Here is a 27,358-nt window from a genome sequence, read left to right as displayed (position 1 = left end):
GGGTAATTTTGTGATGGACTGTGTGTTTCAGTGAACTTTTAGAATCAATTAATTTACCTTATGGCTTGTAGTGAAGTCAGAAAAGTGGAATTATACAAACCTAAACCTAATAACGACTATGCATGGTAATGGTGGTCCAGTCTTTATCATTTACAAGTAACAAATCAAGAAAAGGGAGTTCAAATATAATATGACAATCATAGTAAACTAAGTTTCTTTGAAAACCATGCATGATAGGGATATTCTTTTGGAAGCTAATTAAAAGGAGCCTAGCTTCACAGTAGCTTTGAGAAAGTCAAGGAAAAAAGGGGATAAATAACTGAATAAGTAAAGCAATATAGCCTACAGTATTAAAGCACTGACACGACTAACAAGATATGAACAAAAATAAAAAGTGAAATCAAGAGTCAAGACTCAAGACACCAATAGGTCTTAAGAGAACTCCAATCATTTTTTGCCTGAATATGGAATCCTTCAATCTTGAAGATATTTATATTGTATTGATTTTTTCCTTCTTTCTTCTTTTCTTTTCTTTTTTTTTTTTTCTTTTTTTTTCTTCTAATAGATTAAAAAACGATAAATATATTAAGAGTAATGCTATGGATATAAAACTTGATGTTAATTTCATAATTGTTGATATGATAAATTGTGATTAGACACTTAGAGTAACCAAGTAACACCATTTTTACATCAATAAATCTAAACCTACAAATTTTTCACAACGGTTAATTTGTCATATTGTAAATGGTAGATAATAAAGTAGTATTAGGTCTAAATGAAAATTAATAATAACTTGACACGTACTAACATTATTTTATTAGCTCCAATCACAACGATTATGAGAAAAATCTGGAATTTTTTGAGTCCCAAAGTTTATTAATATATTAACATATAGCATATCAATGGGTGCAACTGGGCATGCTCAGCTAAACTAATAAGGCATCACTACAGTTACCCTAAGATATTCTCTAGCTCACTAGTATTAGAATATCTACTGTGGAGGACATATACACACACATATAATTAAGGCCAGCATATGAAAGAGACAGTTAAATATAAGGTTATTGATTAATTTCTAAGAATAATAACTATTACAAAATGAAACAAAACAAATAAAAAGCAACCACATATATATATAACTATCTGTAAAACTGTAAAGTAATTATTTAATTAAGGAAGGAATATCCTTCTCGAAGAAGAAGCAGAACACAAAAGGCTCTAAACAAAAAACCAAGGATTTGCAAACCTTGACTTAATTAGTGAAGCACATTCTGTCAACTTGGTGACGATAATAAACACCAAAAAAATTAAAAAACAAAGCATCCGTAATTGAGGCCTGCGACACAGAGACTTGCCCTAGCCATGACAAAAGAGAAACGACGACTTCATTTGCTACTTTTTCATTCTATAATGACACCCAAATCAATATTATATGAAACCCACATGATCTATAATTTGGATATCTTTCTTTGTTTATATAATGATAATGACACTCACTAACACAAAAAATTCTTGTGACTTTGTCCTTACCTTAAATTTGGACCTGATCACAAACTTTTACTTATCATGAAATTAATTATTAACATATTTAATCGAAAAGCAATGAATAATGACTGCAAATGAGTTTAATATTTGGAATTATAGGTTTCCGAGGACAACATGATAGTAGACTAGTAGAGCCGTCGGTGGCCTTATATTCTGTTGTCAGAAGTAATATAAGGGAAAATTACAATTCCTGGAATGTATTTAGTTATACATAATTGTATGTGTGTGTCTCATTGATTTGGCTAGCTAGCTAGTTTGATTGTTTTTTTAATTTTGTATTTTGATACACACTGTATAAAATAATGGTAGCGTCCCCGGCCACAATATGATGATAATTTTATATATTATTAAGAAATTCGAAAGGAAGAGATCCCAAACTTTGATCTCGATAAGTAATATGAATTTTCTTAGGAAATTGAAAACAAATACTATATTTTATGCATACATTCCCAATAGCAGTAATTATATTAAACCGCATTTTTTTTTATAGTACAAAAATTCCTACCAAGTAATTTATATCATGCATCTCTTATCATGGATTGTAAAACCATCATTAACAGAATTCTTCAAAAATGATGAATCGTTATTTTCGTGAAGCAAACAAATGTGTAGATACATTGGCTAGGAAGGGCTCAGGTGCAAATCACGACCTAGTTCTTTTTTATAGTCGTGAATGTATGCTTCTCTTTAGTTTTGGTATGTATTATGTTACTGTTGCTAATTTCAATCGGTTTTAACCCAAGAAAAATTTCCTCCCAGACTGGTTGCCCAAATGCCAATTCCTTGTGATGCGGCATCTCTGATTGGGCCCAAGTTTGGAAATGCATTTTTGTTTTTGGGTGGAAAGAATCCTCAGGGCCTCATTGTTTATTGGGTCCCCATATAAGGCCCTTTGAGCTAGACTCGTTATAGATATGGCCCAGTGCCTTTAGGACTTAAGGGGAAAGGAAAAAAAACCCAGAAGGCCCAGACCAAAAACAAAGAAAGAAAATTGCTGACCCAAAAAATCTATTGCTAATTCTCATAGGTTTGCCAAACCCTTGAAACAGAGAGAGAGAGAGAGATGAGGAAGAAGCAGAGGTGAAAAATGAAGACAATGGTAGCAATGGCACTTCCAGCTTCCACAGTATTGCCTCCAACCCCAACTTCGAAATTTCGGGTACTTTCTCAGTTTCTCTTGGGCTTTTTTTTTTTTTTTGGGACAACTGTGTGTGTGAGTGTGTTTCTTTGGGTTGGCTCTGAACTTTATGGAACTTTATTGTACTAGTTTAGTTAGTACTTAGTTGCAACTCATAAATTGAATAACGTTGTACCGTTTGCACTTATTAGTGTTTAATAGAAATGGGGTTCAGACTTCAGAATGTTCAGCTACAGAATTTTTGTGATTGCTAATTGGAAGTTTTTTTTTTTTTTTTTTTTTTTTGCTGTGGATTTCTGTGATAGCAAAAAGTAACAGCGTATAGAGAGAAATGATTAATGGGTTATATGTGGGATTGCAGCTCAATTATTTTTATATGAATGCAATTGTTTCACCTCATTTAGAATTCTTGCTATAAGTTTCAAGAACAGCTCATTGCTTTTAGAATTACAACAGTTTCAAGAACAGCTCAACTAGAACCTTGTAGCTCAATGGCCTTGCCTAGTTATAACATGTAGGCGAACCTGGGCTCAAATCCCTTACTTGTTTTAATCGCAAAAAAAAAAAAAAAAAGAATGACAGCTATTATGTTTAAGGAATTTAGTCTGAGAAAGGATGCATACTATATGGCCTTTTTTTTTTTTTTTTTTTTTTTTAATTGCAACGTTTATTGGGGGTAAGGATGTCCACCAACCACCTCCTACAAACCTCGTAGAAGCGGGACCTTGTGTATTGGGCACAACCTTTTTTAAAAATAAAAAAATAAAATTGAAACATCCCTTGAAGGAATTGGGAATCAATTCGAAGCTGTGCTTTGGTGAGCTTGCTCATACTCATGGTGTTTGTTTTTACTCTCTTGTGTTTAGATTCCTGTTTGTTTCTTGAATGTTCAGAAAACATGGTCATAATATATTGATTTTTGTAGTGTTAATTTTAAGGTGAATGTGTACTTTCCAGATAACTGGTATCCATTTCTTTTCTTAGTCTTTCAACTTGATGTTCAATTGTAAGTACTATAATTTTTAGATATTTTAGCAAAGTACTGATGATTTGCTAATCTCTCTCCTAAAGTTGTAATTAGACATTCCATGCAGATTTGACTTGGTATGTACACATGGTTTTGGATCTCACAAGTTTGAACCTCCTAAATATTTCATTGCCCTTAAATGTTGATTTCTCGAGCAGAGTTTCTCCATCTCTTTTTTAAGAGAATTTTTATGAAGAGTATCTATGCCTTTAAAAGGGCCTGAAATTTATAATTAATTGGTGGGAACTTGAATTTGCCTCCCAAAGAGCTTTATTCAGAATAATATTTTGTGGCTCTTTGTACAGATTAAGCATTTTCACGGTCAATTACAAAGGCACTCGAGATCATGTGTCCATCACCAAACCTTCCCCACATGTTCTATGAAAGTATCAATGAAAGAATTTAGTGACCCAAATAAATTCAAGACGCAGATCAATATTGCAATGAAGAAGCTATGGGAAGTCATCCCTGACTCAGTTCAAGAAATCCCATGGAAGAAAGCAGAGGGTATACTGCTTGAGCGACTTATTTTTCTTGGACAGAAAGGATTAAAGTGGACTCTTATTACGTTGTTCATTTTTAGTTCCTTATCAGATGTCATATTTTCACTCTCTAGAAACCAAGAACTTATCATTCCTTTTGGTCTCTTTGTTGGCTGCTTGATGACTGATTTTATCAAAGAGGCGTCACAAGAACTGTTTCGCCACTTAGAGGTATACTTCACTTTGCATTCTTCTCATCAGTTTTCCATCTTTTTTATTATGTCATGCATTTATTTATTTCTTTTATATCACACATTTTCTTGCTGCATGTGTATGACAGGACAAAGGTTTGAAGTGGCAACTTCTAGGCATTGCTTGCTTCTTTGTTCTTATTAAGTTTCTCTCTACAAATTTTGCATTACAAGCACGTGTTTTTCTTTTGCATTTGGCAAATGGTGGGTTGATGCAACTCTTGTGGTTGTGGAGAGAAGAAAGGGATAAAAGCAATGGGGAGGTCTACTCAAAGGACCAAGATGCTTCACTAGCCAAGGATGGAGGTGATTGAATAATAAAGATTTACTGCTGGACATTAAAGTGCTTAAATCAGATGCTCACAGAAAAAGAAATTTGGGACCTATTTTCCATATCAATCACTGGGAAATTGTCCCTGAGAAATGGCTTAGACCATTTGTGCTTAATGATGATATCAGCTGGGATTATATGTCGTGTCATCGAAACCGATTCTACAAACAAATTTCAAATATGAGCTCTGATGCCGTTTTTACCAATTGTGTTTTGACTTAATTGCATCACTATTTCATATAAGATTAAACAATGGCAAGCAAGGCTTCCTAAATCCAACCTTGCCAAAGATAAAATGGGACTCAACCCTTGGGACATTGTGGAAATGTAGGATTAACGCCATTCAACTGTTGAGCATACTGTGATTAAATAGGAACTCGTCACAAACCTGTGCATTAAAAAATATAATATAATTATTTTATAAGGATATAATGTAAAATTTGTAGGTTAAATAGTGCATGAGTTATTTAAAAGTATTTATTATTTTTAAAAGTTTTATGTAATAGAACATATAATATAAATTACATTAAACAACAATATATATATAAGAAAAATGTAATTTAATAAAAAGACTTAAATTACATAATTATAATATTGTTTTATATAAATGGAGAAGATACTATTAAAAGGATTTTTAAAAGAAAATAAATCATAATTGGTTGACTAATTTAAATATATCTAAGAATATTTAAAAGAAAAATGTACACCACCATTCCACAAAACACATGGTGTTACATTAAATTTAAATATTATATAGATTCGGCCAAGCTAGTCAGTGATTTAGCATACAATTGGACCATGAGATTGTCTCATGTCCAATCCATTGGCATACCTGCCAAAGCTACAACTAACCCTGCATATCATGCAACTGGGTAATATGTATGGGGAAAGGCAATGCGTTCTTGGTAAAACGAGGACCTCACATGCAAAATCTTACTGAAGATATAGAATACAATCTACACAAATAAAAGTTTTAATGCTTTTATCTTGATAGTGTTTTATCCAATACCCTCCACCAAAATTTCAATTGGTGAGTGAGGTCAAAACAGTATTCTCCTTTAGTCCAATTTTTTTGGGTCTGGGATAAAATGTAGCAAAGCAAATGACAGCATTTCTGAAATTAAATGTTTTAAGGTAAGGTCATTGAGAGAGTAAGAAAGACCATGACAAAGGAAATGAAGTCACCCTGAATCAAAATCCAAGTGCCATAAATATTTGTATATAACCAATTGCATTATATTCAATCAGCTTCAGCTGAGTAATGTGCTCCACATTGATGTATGCTGTTTAACTTGGTGATATGCGGTGAAGGTACTAGGAGTTTTGATTATGTCAGTAACAAATCATACTCCATGTCATACATTTTTGATGAACAGACCTCAGTGAGCAAATTGAGAAACACAGATATAAAATATAAAGGATGCCCATAGGTAAAATGAGTGCAGCACAATTGCACATAAAAACTTCAATGAATAAAGAATATCTACAAAAAGTACGAAGCTTAGTGCAGTATGCACCAACACTAACTGTCTAGAGGCACAGTCCAGTGTAAAACTTTTTTCTTTTCTTTTTTTTTTTATTTGTATTTGAACACAACTATAAAAATACATGATGACATCATAGAAAAGTTGTTTTCCCCATCATTTCCTTGCCCATACAGAAAATTTGGGATCACAGGAAACATTTTGAGCCAAAAATGAAGAAAACAAAAAACTGATCTGTATGCTGGTCAAGCTATGTCTTTTGCTGTCAAATGTCCCAACACTATTTTTGTAATCTGTACAAGGCCTTTCAAAAGCATAATTTTGTGGCACTTGTTTGTGATGAATGAAATGTGCATATATGACAAATTAATTATGTACAGAAGCATGAGCTCAATTTACTTCATTCTGTTTTCTTCTACATCCAAATTGCAATGAACAGTTTGTGAACCATTTTGTTGTCTTGGTTCATTACCTGAAAAGAGAAAGGCAAAGACAACCAATCAATTGATGCTTTGATTCCAGGTAACGGGAGTATCCTAAGTGTTGAGTGAATCAAACCTGGCTTCACATTTTTTGGATCTGGGCTGCTTTTTTCTACATCCAAATTGCAATGAACGGTTTGTGACCCATTTTGTTGTCTTGGTTCATTACCTGAAAAGTGAAAGGCAAAGACAACCAATCAATTGATGCTTTGATTCCAGGTAACGGGAGTATCCTAAGTGTTGAGTGAATCAAACCTGGCTTCACATTTTTTGGATCTGGGCTGCTTTTTTTGGCCCCATGACTCAAGCATTCAAATTTACACAATTCATGAGAAGCTACTGTGAACTGGTAATAAGCTGCACGCAACTGTCGATGAATCTCTTCCATTTTTCCACTCTGCTCATCTTTCCGATCCATCTCAATAAGAATCTGTAAAAACATCCAATCATCAAGTTTGGAGAGAGAGAGAGAGAGAGAGAGAGAGGGTCCAGTTTAAATTGCTACCTCTGCAGCATTGGTCTTAAATATTGGGAGAAATCGCTGCCTACAATACTCATTGAATAGAAGAGTGCAGATAATCAATGGAAATGTGAAGCCTGAAGCCACTGGTGATCGTTTAATTCCAAAAACCCCAAGAGCGATTATTTGTGATAGTACCAATGAAAAGATTGTTGTGTTGTGAACAACGGGCCATAACTGTCCCCCGGTTTCATATTTTGAAACATATACATTGAGTATCTGAAAAATATATTTGAAGCATGTAAATGATTTTCTTAAGAGAGAGAGAGAGAGAGAGAACAAATCACAAAATTTCAAATGAAAACAAATATATTAAATTCTTTAGTAAAAAAAAGAATAATAATAATAATAACAACAAAGCCTTAATCCCAAAATTTTGAGGTTGGCTATGAATCCTTGACAAACTCGTAAGGGTCAAACACATGCATTCTTTGTTGTTTTATCCTATTTTGTCACCTCCTTAATTAACATGCCATTTTTTACTACAACCAAAAATAAAATATGGAACATTATACTTTATGGTTGGAACATAGACCTAAAACCAAATGGAATACTCAAACGCATACTATTATAGCCAGTCTTAACCATTTATAACATCGGTTATATACGTTCTACAAGAACTCCAAATCCATTGCCTAATAGAGTATCATAAAATCAATGTTGCACGCTCTTACTAGGATTGATTATGAAAAATAGGCGCATAACACTTCAGGTCCTATTGTTCACATATGGACAAAAGCACATGCATACATTATCCAAAAACAATATAATTAAATGCATAGGCTTTTTCCTTGACAGCTTCTATCCATGGACCACAATGTAGGGGAATCCTTCTCGTTAGCCTAATTTGGAATGCTCCAATTAGGACCAATTTAACATTCAAACTTTTTCAATTTCTGTATTTAGGACACACAGCAAAATCTTCTGTTTGCGCACACGCAATTTATTCTCCTCTTCACATTCCCTAAAGTTTTCAGTGAGTTAGTTAACCTAAAACAATATGGTGGCATGAGATTTTTTTTTTTTTTGGATAAGTAATAAAATTTTATTATAAATCAAAACAGACACAAGTACATAGGAAATGTACTATGGGTGCAATACAATCAAGATCCCAAATTACAACTGTCAATCAAATCAGGGAGAGAAGAACATGAATAAGTTTGTAAAGCTAAACTCCACTCAAGCAAAAAATAAAAGAAGACTTAATCTCAAGAATAGAGCGTTCACATCCCTCAAAAGTTCTAGCATGAGATCTAAATGTGCTTCCTACTTCAACTTAGCTACTCTATGAAACGGTTATTCCCACCCTATAAATTTTCCTACTTGTCACTTTCTAGGAAAATCTGGAGGAAAAATGGAAGTTCTAAACATCCCAATCTACCTTTGAAGTTAAATTATGATTTTCCTTAATTATGCTTCAAATAGAAAAATAAGCACAACTTCAAAGATGGTAAGCAAATCATCTCACAGATAAAACAAAACTATATATGCTCACTTAATATTACATAATTGGAAATTAGATGCCCAAGCTAGGACTTCTTACCTATATTTGATTTAAAACTGCTAAAGCCTTGAACTCATTATAAGTGCATCAGTAATCTGTTAATAAAATGCCTCTGTGTACTAATCTTCCCAAAAAAAGAGGGGAAAAAAAAGGAATTCTAGGTGCAAAATGAAGTGAAAAATTAAAGTACATTTGACCTTGATACTAGTTGATGCTGTAAGAAAGTAGATTCTCTAAATTTGGCCCATCTCATATACTGACATGAAGAATAGATGCAACAGTATATTAGGAGCCAAACAATTTCTAATTTTAAAATTTTAAGCTTATTCCTAATACGCATAATGTCAAATACAACCTAGTTTCAAAATACCGACATAAAGAATAGATGCAATGGTATATTAGTAGCCAATCAATTTCCAATTTGGGCCACTAAGATATCATCCAGACTTGGATCTCTACAACTGGTCTCTATCTCCCTCATGTATCTTACGGACCTATATGAAGATGCTAAAGACCTCAGAACTTGGTGCCATGACAAGTGCACTCTGTCCAAGCGTCACCAGCTTGAGTCTGGGAATTAGATTCTCTAAAACTAGGTAATAAAACACTAAACTAAGAGTACAGATGCAGAAGACTAATAACTACAACTACTTTACCAACCTACAATACCAAAGTTGTGTATCCAAATATGTTTCCTGGTACAACAAATAACTCCAAAAGAGAAAATATACAAACATATAGATGGTACCAGCAAAATCTATTGGTAAATCTATTAACAATCTCAGCAATCCAATCACACTATCAATCCCTTCATTGCCACAAAATCTATTAGCAGCATCATCGCTTGTTAAAAATAAAGCTGAAACTTGATGTATTAGAAAAAGGAATGACTATAAGCCACAAGCAAAGTACTGACGGTACATCCCAGATGGATTTTTTTCAAGATTTATATATATAGGAGCTTCTGCTACTTATAGTGCAGCCATCAAAAAGGAGCTTAGTAGGACTTTTATGTGTATTAAATTTTAGAAGTCTACAATTTTTATTTATGGGGATACTTGCAATGCCCATGAAATCAAATTCTGCAAGGTAAAAAGTTTCTCTAGCCATCCAAAGTGTGTGCATTCTTAGTCCTTGAGTTAATAGCGTTATTAGGTAGTTTTTATTTTGCAAGGTGCAAGCATCACATCAGCTTTCTTTACTAAGCCTATAAAAATCTTTAAATATGATTATTGTGGTCAAACAACCCAGACACGATGAAAACTTAAGAACTTAATAGGCACTTCCCCCTAAGGTCTCTTCTATCTCTTTTCTTGTTTCTAGAATATGCACTCTTCTCTTTTTCATTATCTTAATTTATCAGTGGGCTATTCTTCTCTACAAATAGTTCTCTGAAAGTTTAAAAAACCTTATAATTTAAAACCAGCCACTGCAATCGTATCGAATCAATTTCCCATCACCTAAGATTCAATTCACCACCCTTCCATTGTGATGGCAGCCCCCAATCAAAAAATTCTCTAGGCTTCCCTGCATCAAGTTGCTTCTTTTGGAACCATCATTTTGGCCCTTTTAATAATTTCAAAATGTACTAAGATTGAGGGATGCTAAGAACATTTAGTTTCTAGCAATAAACCTATGACTAAGTCAGAGAGGACTAAGATCAGGTACTAGAAGAGAGAAAGGAAGATAATACCAAAATCTAGTTGGAGGTTGGATAACAAAAAGAAACACCATCAGTATACAACTCAACTGAATGCACTATTTGACCACATTCTGTATCTACGATGTAAAATGGAAGAACACAATCTAATGAATACCTTATTCAAACACATTCGATAACTACATTGGAAATGGAAGAACAAGCTCTGAATCATGGACAAAACACAATCAAATCACTAATAACAGAACTTGGCAAAAAATTACACATGCTAAAGACACTAACAATTAGAAAGTGCAACTAATATCTCTAAAGGCAAAATCAGGGACAAATGAATGATGGGAGCACTCACCTGATTTCGATAGACAAAATAAGCAAGTACAAAGTAGACCCACAAGAAGGGCACTATTAAGGGTGCCAAGATGGAACATGTAAAGCCAAGGAATCCAAACAAGAGGAGTCGTGGGACTTCTGTATGGTATGGGAAAGACAAGGTGCCACTGGATGAATCATCCTTTTTTCTAAGTACGAATCTTTTAAACAAGTTGCAGGAAAGGGCAAAGACTTGCATCACTTCACAAGCCAAACTTGCCCAACCAGATGATAAAACATAAGTCGTGAAGAAGGTAACCTGCAAATATTTGAATACCACAATCATGATGAAAAGTTAATGCCAAAACTTCTATATTTGCCTAAAAAGATTTTTTTTTTTTTTTTTAAAAGGCTGGAAAATCTTTTTTTCCATGAGAATCTCATAATTGAAGAAAGGATTTAAATATGAAACATCCATCATGAGGAATTATTTTCACAAATAAAACCCTTCGTTGTATAGCCTTAGTACAATCAATACTTAGAAATTAATAATGGTCAAAACTCCCACAAAATTATATGGAATAGTCTGCATAGAGTAGCATAGTCAAATAAAGTAAATAACAAACTTATTTGGGAATCAAAGAATAAACCTGTCTAGGAACCGCTTTGGCAAGTTGTGTAGGTATGTCTTTCACACTAGAAAAGACGTTCAATTGGCTGATAACAGAGCCAGTAAAAACATTAACAAAAAAGACATTCCAAATTGTGAAGTACAAGACTTTGCAGCATGCACTCCTTTTTCTCCCACTGCGGGAAATAGACCCCTCTACTGCTGAAAATAGCATCATGACTGGTGGTACAATATACAGAGCTAAAATCAAAACTACACTTGGAAGGTAACCTGTTACCAGCTGACTCATATACTTCCTGCACCAAGGCACATAGTAAATTTACATGCAAATTAGCACTATGCCCATGCAAGAACTTTTAAATTTAATCAAAATCACTCTAAACTAAAGCACGTCATATGACATGTGACATGTTGACATAGTGCATGCACATGTAAGAACCTTTATTATTAAAATAAAACTATGATTAAAATAATTTAAAATATATAATAAAACTTCTTTTCAATTGTTGGAAACTTATGGTGATAAGATTTAATTGGAATAATATTTTTAAACTTCTTGAAATTTTAGTGACAAAGTTTCACTTAAGAGTAAAATATATTACTAATTTAAAGTACTTATTGTGCTTCACATGATGGAAACACATCATACAGCATGTACCACTTTATGTTGAGCCACATTGCACAAGCACCACGTGTAAGTCTCCGTGGCATAAATGTGTAAATCAATGTAACAAAAGGAGAAAAATAAAATAAAATAAAAAATTAAAGATAAAATGATAGGTCATCCACTCATTACAACCACATCGTGTAGGATGCAACTTATGTTGTGTGTTTATTGGAGGGAAATATATAATCTGAGTCATCTGACCAGTCATTCAGAATTCACAGTGTACATTTTCTTATACATTGCTTCTATAAACAATATTAAGCTAGAAAACTATTTAAAATTAAAAATTCAAGAACAAAGTTAAGCATGACACTGCTAAGTAAAGGATATCCATGGTTAATAACTTTACCTAACATCGATACAGTTTTGACAAAAGCATTTATATATATCACATGCATATGTGAACCCCATGAGGGAAAGAAGTTAGACCATCCATTAGGAATAACATGTAGATTTACACACAAGATAATATTTTAAATGTTAGATTGCCTTTCATAGCTAGCACTTAAATTCCAACCCAAAATAAATCGTAGTTGCTTTTATATTCTCAAACTAGGTTATCTCATAATGATGCACTAGAACTAACAAACTCTCTAATTCAGATAAGAACCTGAATATTTTATCAAGAATCTATATTCTAGTGTATTCTTCCAACATATTAGAACACCCTGACTTGTCCCAAAAAAAAAAAAAAATTAAATCCCTGGAATATCACATATGCAATTTATGAAGCAAATGTGTTCTTTGACACTTATCCATGCAACACCAACAAGTGAGTCATGCAAAACTAACCTAACAAAATTACAAAAATAATAGATACACAACACAGCTCTATCATCACAATATTTACTTCTTCTTTTCTTTTCTATTCTTTAATGAATCATCACAATATTTACTTACTTCTTCAGAAGTCCTCTCAAGAATGGAAATGTTTGTTGTAGCTGATCTAGTTGAGTCAAACCTTGAACAAGTGTTACAGGAATAAGAAACACAAACATGAAGGCAATAGTAGCCACAAGTGTTCCTATCTTACGGATCCAAAGTTGTTTGTATGGTATACAAAGGTTTGACCAATAAACATCATGTGGCTCTGGAGCCAAGTTTGTTACCCATAACATGGGATTTGAAAATTGAAGAACCTGTGCAGCAACGAGAGCAGCATAGCGAGTCTTGAAAAAAACAAAAGCAGCTGCACTCTCCTGTACGGAAGACCAAAATAATTTAGGCTATGTAGTAAATTTCAAAAAAAAGAAAGATATAATAATTAAGAAACCAAAAGGATTAGATGATAAAAATATAGCCCAATATCCTCTATTTACAAAATAGTTTATGCTTAGACAACTACTTAAATTAAGTACATGCTAGACCATATTTTCAAATAAATCAGTGACTAAATTGCATTTAATTGAAAAGGCAAATGGAGCTTCCATAAAAACCTTCTGCGGAGAGTCACAGATATAAAAAGTACAAACCATAAGCTGCATGTCAAACCTATAAGTAAATCACACTGCCATCTACACCAGTCTATCATTCTCCCACACCCAAAAATGCACCCACAGCAAGCAATTTTTAATCTTAGACAATATAGAAACTTGTACCATAAACACGCAAAAAATGACTCTGAAAAAGACCATAAAAGGCCATAAGCACAGTGTCTCGCAAAAAGCAAGTTCTTTTTTTTTTTTATTTTTTTTGGGAGAGAGAGAGAGAGGATCCTACCCTAAATCATTTTTTTTAATTGAAGTGATCGCTTTAAAGAATCAAACCCTCCCACTTACAGTTGATAACACCCTTTGACCAGTTACAAAAATTGAACATAAGCCTATCTTACTTTGAACCTCTTCTCAATAAATAAATTCATTAAAAATTCCACAGGGTCAAAAGTCAGAACCCAGGTCCCACTAAGCATTTTAGAAAAGAGAAAACAATTAAAACTAAACATTAATATTGTAGCAGATCGATATATCCGCAAGCAACATATAAAAGAATATGTAGAATCATTCAATCAGCCATATCAGCCATACACATTAAAGGTTAGAGTTCAAGGAGATAACAAGAAACCCCCTCAAAATTCAAGCTATTCCACTCCATCCATAGGCACCAAAAGAACATGAGATCAACTCCCCAAATTTGTCAATGGTCAAAATTCTTTAGGGTGTAGCAGTCCATGCTAAAAAGGGTATTTTACACGAGACAAAACCAGATTTGCTTCCAAGAAAGAAGACCTTCAATCTGAAGCATTCAAAATTAACCTCAAATATATATAAAGGTAATTTTCCACCAGAAATATCCCTTTCCATCTAACCCTTGCCCCACACAACTAAGAAAAACTACTAATGTCTAGAGGGATAAGTAGCTACTCGTTCACATTGAATTCTTTTCTTAAATAAAAACATACATATGTTACTCAAATTTTTACAGAAAACAAAGCCCCTGGAAGCCCCTTTTTCACATATTTTATAATGAAGAATTTCCCTTATAAAAAATCACAGATTGCAAATAAACTGCAAAACTTCACCAAAATTACTTGCACTCCTAGAAAAAGCTAAGCAAGCAACTACAGCAGCTTATGTTGCAAAACTTGAGATCATATCCCCCCCAGGCAGAAAAAAAACACACACACACATGCAAAAGAGAGCAGAAGCCAAACATGATTTACCCTGTTATATTCACATAAATAATTAGTAACCCTGAAATCAGAACTATTTAAATCAATTCATGCCAAAATACGTTACCTTTGTGCTTTTACCCATATCCATATTAACAACAGATTTCCCACTAACACTACCATCCTCGCTAGGAAGGATGTTAAAAGAATCTGCATGCTGTCCACAAAGACCATGTTGCATTAAACTTGGCTTGCAGTTCTGTTCAATAGAAGCAGCCTTAATAACCATGTACATCTTCTCTGCATCAGTCTGCAACATAAAACATATCTTAGAGATCCAAAATAGTAGGAAAAATAAAGGCATGCAAACTCAGAAAATTTTATTTCACAGCACTCGCTCAACCCACCCAACAAGAAGAAACAACATGACAAAGCCCCAACTTCAAATATCAATGTGAGAAATTCAAATATAACCCCCAATATAACCATTCCATAGCTGTGTAGCCACTAAAAATCTAGGACATATCCATCAAAGTTGGAAGTCAAACCAGAATGCAGTCAGTCATCACAATCATCATCTAATTATTGTCAAAACTTAATAACAACACTAAATAAACTCAGCTAATATACAGATCAAGGACTGCTCTCAGTGTAAATTTAACAAAATAGAAGAATGATCATTGTGCCAATAGCCATAGTGGATGTGAAACTTTATAAAGAACGTGAAAGAGAATGCTGCACAGTCAACTAGTCCTCATTGAAAGTTCCTAAAATAAAAAAGCCGAGGCCAAGGCCAGGTAAGATGAGAAGATGAAAATAGAATTAAGCAATTTCATGAAGAAGTCAGTTAAAAAATGTGAAATGAGGGAAGTCAAAGGCAGTGAGTTTTTTGTAATGAAGAACATGCAATATAATTAGTTTTTTGCAACAGACAGCTTTTCATAGTATAGTCCAGAATAAAATAAAATGATTAACAAATTCAAATAGTAGGAATGTGGAATTACCATTCACTTCAATCACAACGTATCATATGCTAATCATTTGGGATTTGGTTCAAACAAAATTCAGAGTCCCAATCACAATGCTAATCAGGTAAACATGAGATTATGATCATTATATTTCTGAAATTTCTAAAACAGAGTATGAAGCATCACAAGTCAAGCTTGTGATATACAGATGTTAGCATGTAAGAAAACAGTATATATATACACACACACACACGATAAACCACACAATGGTCTAAACTCAAGTATGTATGTGATATACAAGTGTCAGCGTGTAAAACAGAAAGTGATGACTTGATAAGCCATGAAGATATCGACTCACAGACATGTAAAAGATTTTAAAATTTGAAAAAGTGTTGCTGAATATAAACAACAAATTGCTAATTTCAGATGCGCACCATCAGTTTCTGAACTCTACCAGACCGGTACACCATTTGGTGTGACAAGTAGTTTGATGCATGATAATTTGTGAAAAATCTTTTCACAGAATCACTGTAAGATTCCTCTGACGACCAGGGGAGGGCACGGACAAGAACTGTAAAATGACTTGGATTAGTTGGAGATCCAGTAATATGTGCTAGTCTCATCTGGGAAATGCTCTTGTACTCCTATAATTGTATACAAAAATTATCATAAGAATAATTAAAAGAAATTTTCTAGAAAAACCTTTGAACAAAAGATGAAAAGCTATACAACAGTAGAAAATGAAGATAAATTTACATACTTACAAAGTAAAGAAGAATGCAAGCTGAGCAGGTTATAATGTATAATGCGAGACAATGAGTCCAAAGCCTGACATGCACACCAAAAAAATAACAATTGAGTCTACTTCAAAAACAAAGGTGGTTAAGTATGTGACTGCTGATAAATGCAAATTAACAATAAAATAATAAGGTCTTAAGCTCCACTCTAAAGTACTATGAATTATTTGCTCCTTCAATTCAAGAAGAGAAACAAATGTCCATAGAAAAGAGACAAGCTCAAGTATACTCCTAGCCAAACCAATTTATATAAGACACAGCACGTTCAACTGTTCCTTTTCAAGCATTGTTTACATGCCTCATAGGTTAGCATCAAAATTCTCTGGAATAAAAATTAAGGCTATGTTTGGTTTGAAGGAAGGGAAGAGAAGAGAAAATAATAAGGAGAGGGAAAGTAAAAAGAGAGGAGAAAGATAATATTTCTTCATGTGTTTGGATGTAGGGGAAAGAGAAATGAGAGAGACATGGTAAAAAAATAATAACAAAATAATATTTTACTATTTTATCCTTATGAATTATAAATTAATAATGAATTGTGAGGATATAAAAGTAATTTCAAAAAAAATTCAAAAATTTTCAAGGATATAAGAGTAATTTTATGGATTTGGAGGGAAAGTAAAAAATAAAAAATTGGTGGGGCTTATGGAAAGTATTTCTCTCCACATTTCCTTTCTCTTCCCTCTTTCCTTCTAACCAAACAAATGAAAATGAATTATTTCTCTACCCTTCTCTCCCATTCCCTTGAACCAAACATAGCCTAACACATATACCTCTTTACTTTATTAATGGTCTAATCATCAACAATATATAACACATACCACCTTGAACCTTCCTTAACATTCTCAATGGTAAATACTTCCATTTGCTCTGAAGAGATTCGCTTGTGATGAATTGCTTCTTTCCCATAATAATTCACCGGAAGCACTAGAAGAAAGCAAATGACAAAAGCAATAGAAAAGATTCGAATACTGCAAAGAAAATTTAAAGAGCGCCCATAAGAACCTTTATATATATATATATATATATATATATATACAAGTAATAGAAGTTTATTGAAGATGAAAAGGACTATGTTCATGACGATGAAAATAAAGCACCTCAAACAGTTACAAGCAAATAAAGAAGAACTAATAGAGAGTTGGAAATCAAATTAATAGTTTTTGGTAATTCAACAGTTGGAGGTGAGGGGACTTGAACCATAGCTCAATAAATTTGAAAACAAATAATGAAGTTCTAGCAAACAGGCCCTTGAGAGCCATTATAAGAGGAAAATCATAACCACATCATACAAAATAATTCAATTGTGCCAGAGTTTTTGTTCAAACCAGGTGTCATAATAACACAATGTCTAACAAACATATAATTACCAAAAAACTAAATCCAACTAAAGCTTGGTTAATAGTGTTCAAACATTACCATTCGTAAAGCACTAATAATTACCAAGTGGCTATATTCACCATTCAATTGTTTGGATTTGATCTTGTAAAATTATTTATACCATAGAGAAGTAGAAAATCAATCAATAAGATGGTAATACGTTCACAGAAAATATAAGAAGTGACCACAGACAGAAAGTTTTATTATAAAAGGGACATAATAATAATAATGCCATAGACCAAAACAACAACAATTATCTTTTCAAGCCGTTTATCAACAAACACAAATATAATCTTTATTACATTATTTGCCAACAGTATATTGGGCACAAACTATCACCCTTCACTAACTACAAGTTTTGGGTAGTAGGCAATCACCTGAAAACAACCATCCTGAGAAAAACCACAGCATCCATGCCACCAATACCCAATATTTCTTCTTCATTTGTTTTCCAAGCTTTCACTATCCAACTAGGGGAAGGAACAAACCTCTCAAGGGAAAAAGGATTACTGTGTGTCGAGTGCATGGAAGCAAGCCTCCGTCCAAAGTACACATTTACATTGCTTGGTTGTTTTCTTAATATGGAATATAGCATTAAAAGGACCGCACACAAACCTGTATTAATTCCTACAGAGGTAAGAAAAGCAGAAACATTCATCTCCTTTTGCTATGTCAGCAACCTTCGCACATCTCATCACCCAAGAACAAAGAAAAAGGACGCCTAGATTAGTTCCATGAGCTGAAAGCATGTGATTGTCTACAAAGACCAATATTGCATGGAGAAGTGGCTTTACCTGATTCAGGTTTTTGTGTGCAAAATTTAGATGTAGTCTTCTTTTCTTTCCTGCTTAAATAAACTCTGCAGGTAAGTGTGTCATGGTATGTGTATTGAATTCAAATAAGTTTCTCACTGAAAATGCATATAATAATGTTGAAGCATATGGAAAAGAAATAATATTAACATCAGTGTGACCTAAAACACAAGCAAGGGCATACCAAAGCAGAGGATTTAATTAATACAAGCAATAGTGTTACCATTTGCAGTCTACATCTTCACTACTACATGAAGAAAAAAAAAAAAAAAAGAGAGAGAGAGAAAAAAATCTTAATTGCTTGGTGTCAGACCAAGATTTTCCCTTTTCTAGTAAAAATCTGAGAATAACCACAAGTTAATTATGTAAAGGTAAATGTGAGAGAAGACAAATAAATGCCACCCACGGAGATCCTCTAAAAAGATAGCCAAGTTGGATAATTCGCATTCCCTGCCACCTATAAAAAGATAGAAAAAAGACTTAATCTCTAGGTGTGCTATTAAGGTAGACCTAATGAAATCCTATGATTCTCTTGATTGAGACTTTATCTAGCTTTGTCTATAAATTGTTGGCATTCCTGTGAAATATGTGGCTTGGGTTAAGGAGTGTATAATTGCTCCCAGGTTCGGTTTCTCTCAATGGGAGCTTAGTTGGTTTCTTTAAAGTCATACCAGACTTTAAGGCAAGGAGACCCTTTCTCCTTTTTTTTGTGCTTGCTATGGAAAAGAAGTCAGACATTGGCATGAAGGCAAGTCCCTTTCACCCAAATCAGCATGTCAAGGGTTTGAGTTTGGAAATCGACCACTCCAAAACAAGATTTACCTCTCTGGCTCTCTCAAACCCATATAACTGGGAATTTGAACACTATGAACAACCTTTTTTTTTTCTATGAAATTTTTCTCAAAACTTATTCAGCTAACAGTGCATCAGTGTAAGGGTTTTAGATTTCATCCGAATTGGTCTAAATTGAAGCTCACAAAATTGCTGATGATTTTCTGGTGTTCACAACAGCGATATCCATCCTATTCACTTGGTCAAAAGGGTGCTTGAGGATTTCAATTGCTTTTCGGGTTTATCTGTGTCAATCATGTAAAGAGTGAAGGGTTTTGTGAATGGGTCTCTTCATATCTCAAGCGCCATATTGCTAACTCTTAATTTCAAAAAAAGGAAACTTTTTCTGTCAGAGTATCTGATTATGTCTTTAGTCCCTAGAAACTTCACTACTCAAGTAAGCGCTACTTTGATTGATAAATAACCTCAAGGATCAGCTCATGGGCTGCCAAAAGGCTCTCTTTTTCTGGAATCAGTAGCTTCAATCAGTGTTGTTTAGCATTCGAATGAATTGGGCAGTTGTATTGCAAAAAAGGCAAATCAAGTCCATGAGCAAAAGTTCAATAGTTTTTGAGAAACGGGAATGATAAATCAGCTGGTGGTGTTAAAGTGGCTTGGGAGCTTGCATGTGTTCCTAAAAATGAAGGGAGTTTGGGGCTTATAAGAGTGGAGAATTGGAATAAAGCATCTATTATGAGGCATATATAGAGTCTCTTTACGCAAAAAAGTTCTCTCGGAGTGGATTGGTGAATGAGAACTCGTTGAAGGACAGGAGTTTTTGGTTTGTTAAATCACTCAAGACAGGACCTAGGGTTGGAGGAGAATTCTCAAGTTGAGGAGCATAGCCAGGCCTTTCTTAAAGTTTTCTTGAAGCATGACTAGTGGCACCCAAATGGTATGTTATATCTGAGATATGGACCATATGGCTAAAGAGTTTTTTATGATGCGGCTAGAAACATCAATGTGAGAGTGTCTAGTGTCCTTCGAGGAAAAGATTGGGTGTTAGAGGACTACAAGGTCTAAAGATTAGATTTCTATTCAAAGAAAACTCTCCTTGATTCAGCTTGGTGAGAAGGATAAGGTATTTTGGCTTCCTTCTAAATCTAGCAACTATACTTGTCCTGAGATATGGAATGCAATTTTGAAGGGGTCGCCTACGGTTAATAGGTGGAGTCTAATATGGTTATTCTATTGCAATGCTTGGGAAGACTTTCTTTAATTGGTTGGTTTTTAGAAATAGGCTGTCCACCCGAGATAGGCTCCTTCAATGTGGATATCAAAGGGATTCAGCTTGTATTTTTAGTAGAAGTTTCCTGGAAAGTAGGATCATTTGTACTTTGAGTGTTCCTTTTCTAGAAAAACACAGATGGTGTTGTTAGAAGTACGTGGTTAAATGATTAAAGTTATCATATCCCAATAGCTTAAACTTTTGAGAAAATCGGTAATTAAACATGGTATCAAACGCAGCCCTCTAATCCTGTGTGGACACACTACCCCACAAATTGAGCCCTAACAAGGATGTTAGAGATTTAAGTGGGAGAGTTTGTGACACCCTATATCTGATTTGGATATTGTCTAACTCTGTGTATGTCGTATGGGTGTGTGATGAGTTCCACATCGGTCATTTACTAGGTAGATTTGGGCTTTATTAACATCTAAAAAGAGTTTCAATTGTGACTAGTCCTTTTGAGATATAACACAAATGTGGCTATCACTTTTCCTGTTTCCATACCAGACGATCTGATAAGAATTGTAGTTGTAAGAAGAGTAAGTGGTTGTATTTTGATAAGAGTCTACTGCCTTAGATTTGTTAGAGTTTGTAGCTCTTTAGATACTCTGTTTATGTCTCTATCCTTGCTGTTTGTAGTGCTGTTGGTTAGTTTCATTCACCTTTGTTTGGTGTTTGCAGCCTGCATGCTGCTTGTTGTTTCTTAAGTTTGCTGTAATTTTGTATTTTCCTTTCTTAGTTTGGTTAGAGTTTACAAAGGTCTTGTGATGTAGGGACTCTGTTATGAGTTTGTCCTAGCATGTTTCTAGTGCTATTGTTTTATTGTTTTTCCTTTGGTGCTTGCGTGCTGCTTATTGTTCTTGAGTTTCCTGCATTGATTGATGAATAAAAACCTTTTTTTTTTTTGGATAAGTGATTGATGAATAAAAACTTGTTTCTCAAATACAATAATACAGTGCTCTCTTTTCAAACATGCATTGCTTTTTCCCTTTGCTCATATACCTGCAGTGCTTATAAAAGATGCAAATGCTAAACTTCTAAAAATTTGGTGTTCAAATGTGTCAAAAAAAAAACCGAGTGAAAACTCAAATAATGCCAGTTGCTTTCAACTGCTTAAACCCGAAGAAACACAAGAACACTCATCAAACAAAATGTCCTAGAAAAACTCTTAACTGGATTTAAAACATATCTCTAAGCATTTCTAAACCCACTTCCTACGCCGGCCTTCAGCGAGCTGCAAGCTTTCACTCATTTCACATTTTATTTGATTAAAGATTGAGCATATCTTTCCCTTCATAAAAATCACATAGAGTAAGCACATCAATGATCACCAATTATTATTATTATTATTGTCTTCAATCATGATTAAATCGCATTCACATCTATAATAAGAAGAAAAAAAATTGGCTGGAATTTCATATCAGAAACTTAATCACTGCTATAAGTAAAGCCCAGAATCATAAAAAATCAAAGCATATAATCATAAAACAAACCAAAGCAGCATTGAAACAACCAGTTAGATAAAAACACATACATACATACATACATAAATACATAGATTCATACATACATACATATATATATATATATTAAAAATAAATACATAAAAAGAAACGAAGAGTACCTGCACAAATCTGTGATATGGCTTTGTGTGTAATTCCGAACGATTTTGGAATCGATAAGAATGTTGAAGAGCCACAAATAAAGGTCTTGTAAAAGAAGAACAAAACAGATCGAAAAAAACGTGGTCGAGTTAAAACTTGTACGGCATTGCCGCGCTTTGCTTCGACTCCACAGAAACCAAAATTTTATTTACGTGTATATATTGGGTTTTCTTTGAGTAAAGGAAAACACACACAAAAGAACCCGAAACTCTAGGAAGGTGAACCACACCTAACAGAACCAAAGAAAAACCGTTGTTAAGAATTGTTGTACTATGTTTTTGTTGTAGTAGTTGTTGTTGTTGTTGTTGTTGAGTTTGCGTTTTGTTTTTCGAGGAGAGAGAGAGTTCGCGAAAATTCCGTTGGGAAATCGAAAAGAACCTATGTTTGTGTCCAAGTGATTTTGATTCAAGAAAGGTTGTCGGACCGACAAAATAGCCACGTGGGTAACAGCAAGGGGACCGTCCAAATGAAGAATTTAAGAATTATACTAGGTACACGCCTCGCCATGTGGCGAGTTATAATCGGTATGAGTGGTATTCCAAGCATAATTCAGAATTTAAAGGCTCAACTTAAAACTTGTTCGAGTAGACAATGAGGTGTGTGTACCTAATAATGGCTAAATATTTGTATATTACTAAAAGAGACAATAATTTCACTGTGCATTCTTATCTACTATATTAAGGTGTGTTCGGCTTCCTTACCTTCACAATTAAGGTACAGAATGTAGGCTATATTATACCATAATTACACTATGTCAAAAAAAAAAAAAAAAAAAAAAAACATAATTACACTCTTCTCCTTTGAGTTCACAATTATGGTACAAATTATAGGGGTAATTAGTAATTACACTCTAGAAGTAATTATATTGTTCTTTTGAGATTTGGGGGAATAACACACCACCCCAATCTAGAAGGAAAAAAACACTCCCCCCTTGAAGTTTGAAAAAATTAATATTCTCTCCTTCTATTTATATTAGTAACGAAATTTTCTTAATTTTCTTCAAAAGTTTAACCATGGTTAGTAAATGATGATGCCGAAAATAGTATCACCAGTGAGTCACACGTTCCTCGTACGATCAAACGGCACCTGCACAACGAAAAGGAAGAACCTAGCAGAGAGTACCGGTGTGGTACCGGCCAAACACCCTCCGAAGGTCAAGTTAGAACTATTCTCACTGCTCTAGAGTGCTAGAGAGGGTAAATTATGCGTACCTTAGTTTGTGAGGATGCTTGGGCTTTTATACTAGTAGAAGGTTGACCTCTTTACCTTGGAGTAGAAGTCCTTTCCTTATAGGAGTCCTTTTGAGCGTATTTTACGGGATCTTTTCCTTATGGGGATCCTTTAAATATTATCTAGCGTGGAAAGCAAGTAAACTTGTGCCCGGTCCGTCAGCCTCAATTTTCCTCCGTCACCTTTGTTATACCGTCAGCATTTGAGTCGTCAACCACGGAGTCAGCTGATACTATGACCGTCAGCATAAGCACCGTCTGCTACGCCCAAAGAAAAAGTATTAAACCGTCGGCTTTATGTCCGTGTGGTTTAAGCTCTCCTTTTATCCTCATCAGTTGCCCCCTACTCTACATGTTCGACGAATAAGACCGTCAGCATGTGGAGTTAGAAGATGACTAGGGAAAAATCAAATATGAACGACTCCTCGATCTTCGAGCTATTAAATGCAAGGTCACGTGGCATTCATTCGTTGGCCTCGTTTCTGGGCGCGGGCGTCGCCTCGTCTTCCGTGCGTTTTCTCTCTTGTATAAATACCACGCCCCTTCACTCATTTCATCATTTCAACCTCGCTGGTTTTTCAAGAGAGAATCCGTCACCCTTACTTCCAATTTGATCCGTCAGCTGTTATCAACACCGTCACTTTCAAGGTCGTTCCATCCATTCAAGATCTGCTTCACCTGTAAGTTCTTCTTTCCTTCTCTTCGCTTTTTTCTCCCTTTTTTATTTTTTCCTGAAAAAACAAAGTCAGTCTAGGAACTTAGAGCATATCCGTCACTTGTAGGTAGTCAGATGTCGAGTGACGCGTCGAGTGATCAGTCGTTAGTCCGCGATGGAGCGGGCTACGACGAATTCTTTGGCTCAGGTCAAGAGTCCGACGGCTTTTCTGAATCGTCAGGAAAGGAAACGTCAGCCCAGTCCCTTAGTATTGATGTAGAAGGCCAAGTTGAGGAAGTTAGGGATAAAGTGTTAAGTGAGGTTGAGGTCAAGAGGAGAGACGAGGAAATTTGTGTTGACGGGAACGGGGATGAAGGCGACGAGGAGTCGGATAGTGACGGGAGTAGGGACGAGGGTAACGAGGTTAGTAGTGACGGAAATGAGGATGAAGGTGACGACGAGTCCTGTGATGGAACTTCAGGGAGTTCTGGAGGTAACCGTCCCTTCATCCTCCCGGAGGAGTGGGCCGTCAATAAATTCCTTCCAAAGATGAGCAACAGAGTTTTTAACGAGTTGCGTACCCGTTTCCAAATCCCAGACCACATTCCTATCCGTCTCCCTAGAAAAAATGAGAAGTGTTATACAGGGAGGACTGCTGATGTGGGGATGTACGATGCCATGTTCGCTGCTGGCCTTAGATTACCACTGACGGCTTTACACCGTCTAGCGGATTTCTTGGGATTGTCCGTCAGCCAAATTGCTCCGAATGCCTGGAGGATTTTTATTGGTGCTGAGATCCTTTGGGGTCGCTTGAGTGGGGGGAACCGTCAGCTTTCGCTAGACGAGTTCTTTTATTGCTACAGACCCCAGCATAAAGTATCTGCCAAGGGGACTTACCATTTTGCTCCACGTGAGAAGAGCTTAAGATTAGTGTTTGATATGCCAGACTCCAATAGAAATTGGAAGAATAGATTTTTCTTTGTTAAAGGGACGGATTGGGTGTGCCGTCCAGGTGAGTGGGATACACTGCCTGGCGGTTATTTTGATAACACTTGGGCCTATATTAGGGAGTCAGGTTGCCCCCTTGTCTTACCGTCTCTTTTCATTTATCAGGGAGTTTTCTTGAGTCCGTCTCCTTTAACACCGTCTATTCCCTTTTATTTCAGCTAGTGCTCGCCCGGAGATATCTGACGAACAAAGGGAATTTATCCGTCGGATACTTGGCATATCGCTTGAGCAACGGAAGTGTAGGGACTTGATCACCCTAGACACCCTCCATTTGTATTGTGGGGGTCCAGAGCCGACGGTTGAAGCTCGGAAGTTGGAAGAATTTTCTCGTAAACGTAAGTCGAAGCCTTACATGACCCGTCGGTTTATTTCTTTCGTCGGCTATTACTGATCCGTCAATTTATTTTGTGTAGAGATGGAAGCTGCGAAGCAAAGGGTGAGGGCCGCTGCTGCCCGTAAGAAGGAGGAGGAGAAAGCTAAGGGAAAAGAAGGAGCGTCAACCCCTCATTCCTCTTTGAAGAGTTCAGTTAAGAGGAAGGCTGACGGAAAGGACGATCCTCCTTCTAAGAAGGTAGCTGTCAGTGCAGGGGATGTGCCTTCCACGAAGTCGCCTCCCAAGTCTGGTCACGGTGCTGGGAAAGGAGTGATGACCTCTTCTGGTCCCGTCATTGAGGGACCCCGTTGCTTGCTGACCCACAAGGATTATGCTGTTGAGGGGGTAGAATCCCTCATAAAACAGACGGATCTTGACCCTTGTGCTCAGCTAGGGACGGAAGACCTGGGGGCGTCAGCTTTCTTTGACATAGCACGGGTATGCTTTTTACTTTGATTAATTTAATGTTTGCCTTGCTTTATGGCTGACGGTTGTACTTCCTTCAGGCCTTGGTTCGTGTAAAAGCACTTCAAGACCGGTGCGTGGCCAAAGAAGGCGTCGTTTCTCGGGTTAGGAGGCATAACGCCAATCTGATGGATCAGCAAGCGCAATATAAGGAGGCCGTCCGTCTCTTAAACTCAGAGCTGAAGGATGTAAAGGAGAAGTTGGGAGAGGCTGAGGGTCAGCAGAAGAAGCTTGAGGAGGAGGTTTCATCCTTACGTGCACAAGTAGAGACGGCTGGGACTGATGCGGTCCAAAAATTCAAGACAACCCAGTCATTTATTGACTCCTGCGCTGATTATTACGGCACAGGTTTCGACGATTGTCTGAGGCAGGTAGCGTCAGCTTATCCAGAGTTGGATCTATCCGGAATTACCATGGACGCCTCCGTGCCGATGACTCCTGCTCGTGAAACTGTTGCTGACAAAGGTGACGGACCTATTAGTTTGGACTCTTTGCTTAATGATGCCGGAGTTATTTTGGCTCAGCCAGCCGTCACTATTCCTGCCGAGTCTTCAGATGCGGCACAAATTGCCAAGGATAAAGCTGACGGGGTCTCCAAGGATGTTCCTGCCATTTAACCATAGCTTTTCTATTGTAATTTTTGAACAATGTTTTTAAATGTCCTTTTGTTTATTGGGCTTTTTACCTGTAACTCTATTTGCCCCTTTTTATGGCACTTGGAATTCGTCGCTTTGAACATGTATACTGATTCTAATTTCTTATGGCCCCATTTATTTGATGAGATCGTTATTTTTTTGATTTTTTAGCCCCTTTTTATCATTTCTACGGGCTTGTTGGTTTGAGAACCACGTTTGTAAGTAGGGTCTTACTTTTTCGTTAGACCGTCATCTATTGGACCGTCTGCCTTATAGGTCCGTTAGTTTTAGGACCTGGTCCATATGATGATATTTTCATCTATTGGATCGTTGACTTTGTTGGACCGTCACTTTTTTAATTTTGGTTTTTCCGGACCGTTGTTTTCTTGGCCTTAGCCTTGACGTTTTTGACACCTTTATTAGTCCGTCAGTTTTTTAAGTCCTGGTCCATATGATGATATTTTCATCCACTAGACCGTCAGCTTTTTAAGCCTGGTGTATCTAACACCTTCATTAGTCCTTAGTTTTTTAGGACTTCGTCCATTTGATGATCGCTTCATCTTTTGGACCGTCGGCTTATTAGATTTCCCGGACCGTTGGCCTTAGACTTGATTTCTCTGACATCTTTTTTGGCCCGTCAGCTTTTTAAGCTTTGGTGTATTTAACACCTTCATTAG

At 35.6% G+C, this 27,358-nt stretch overlaps 3 protein-coding genes across 9 annotated transcripts; 2 read left to right on the top strand and 1 right to left on the bottom strand.

Annotated features, from left to right (window-relative positions):
- The first annotated feature begins 2,547 nt into the window (after positions 1–2,547).
- On the top strand, positions 2,548–4,996 carry LOC115960375. Its single transcript, XM_031079246.1, has 3 exons — positions 2,548–2,704; positions 4,016–4,423; positions 4,533–4,996. Exons 1-3 carry the CDS (start codon positions 2,633–2,635, stop codon positions 4,755–4,757), a joined length of 705 nt encoding a protein of 234 aa, XP_030935106.1. The 5' UTR covers positions 2,548–2,632; the 3' UTR covers positions 4,758–4,996.
- Positions 4,997–6,321: 1,325 nt separating this feature from the next.
- Positions 6,322–22,707, bottom strand: LOC115959781 (CSC1-like protein RXW8). Of its 7 annotated transcripts, none has more exons than XM_031078354.1 (15): positions 22,277–22,705; positions 18,576–18,640; positions 18,397–18,471; positions 18,159–18,251; positions 17,223–17,372; positions 16,372–16,435; positions 16,042–16,251; positions 14,767–14,949; positions 12,932–13,230; positions 11,384–11,660; positions 10,774–11,052; positions 7,246–7,479; positions 6,996–7,170; positions 6,817–6,909; positions 6,322–6,730 (listed from the first exon to the last, which is right to left on the bottom strand). In XM_031078354.1, the coding sequence occupies exons 4-15, from the start codon at positions 18,194–18,196 to the stop codon at positions 6,654–6,656; spliced, it is 2,079 nt and encodes a 692-aa protein (XP_030934214.1). In that variant the 5' UTR covers positions 18,197–18,251; positions 18,397–18,471; positions 18,576–18,640; positions 22,277–22,705; the 3' UTR covers positions 6,322–6,653. The 7 variants fall into 7 exon arrangements, with proteins under 7 accessions (XP_030934214.1, XP_030934213.1, XP_030934212.1 ...); XM_031078353.1 differs by having other exon boundaries at positions 18,397–18,461; XM_031078352.1 differs by having other exon boundaries at positions 16,042–16,178; positions 16,368–16,435; positions 18,159–18,461; positions 22,277–22,707.
- A 744-nt stretch (positions 22,708–23,451) lies between these two features.
- On the top strand, positions 23,452–27,125 carry LOC115959549. The gene is made up of 4 exons (XM_031077988.1): positions 23,452–23,469; positions 25,367–25,543; positions 25,622–26,019; positions 26,088–27,125. Exons 3-4 carry the CDS (start codon positions 25,624–25,626, stop codon positions 26,661–26,663), a joined length of 972 nt encoding a protein of 323 aa, XP_030933848.1. The 5' UTR covers positions 23,452–23,469; positions 25,367–25,543; positions 25,622–25,623; the 3' UTR covers positions 26,664–27,125.
- Positions 27,126–27,358: the final 233 nt, after the last annotated feature.

The sequence above is a fragment of the Quercus lobata genome, chromosome 9 (assembly GCF_001633185.2).
Source record: "Quercus lobata isolate SW786 chromosome 9, ValleyOak3.0 Primary Assembly, whole genome shotgun sequence".
Classification (NCBI taxonomy): Eukaryota; Viridiplantae; Streptophyta; class Magnoliopsida; order Fagales; family Fagaceae; genus Quercus; species Quercus lobata.
Note: the sequence above shows the minus strand (reverse complement) of the source record. Positions and strands in the feature narration are given on the sequence as shown.

Bases quoted from the DNA above. Each gene is read 5' to 3' on its own strand.
- LOC115960375 (XM_031079246.1), top strand. From the start codon at position 2,633: ATGAAGACAATGGTAGCAATGGCACTTCCAGCTTCCACAGTATTGCCT. The intron at 2,705-4,015 runs GTACTTTCTCAG...CTCTTTGTACAG, and splicing joins CCCCAACTTCGAAATTTCGG to ATTAAGCATTTTCACGGTCA. The intron at 4,424-4,532 runs GTATACTTCACT...TGTGTATGACAG, and splicing joins AACTGTTTCGCCACTTAGAG to GACAAAGGTTTGAAGTGGCA.
- LOC115959781 (XM_031078349.1), bottom strand. From the start codon at position 18,439: ATGAATGTTTCTGCTTTTCTTACCTCTGTAGGAATTAATACAGGTTTG. The intron at 13,231-14,766 runs GTAACGTATTTT...TCTTCCGTACAG, and splicing joins ATATGGGTAAAAGCACAAAG to GAGAGTGCAGCTGCTTTTGT. The intron at 11,661-12,931 runs GTAAGTAAATAT...GCCTTGGTGCAG, and splicing joins TTGAGAGGACTTCTGAAGAA to GAAGTATATGAGTCAGCTGG.
- LOC115959549 (XM_031077988.1), top strand. From the start codon at position 25,624: ATGGAAGCTGCGAAGCAAAGGGTGAGGGCCGCTGCTGCCCGTAAGAAG. The intron at 26,020-26,087 runs GTATGCTTTTTA...TACTTCCTTCAG, and splicing joins CTTTCTTTGACATAGCACGG to GCCTTGGTTCGTGTAAAAGC.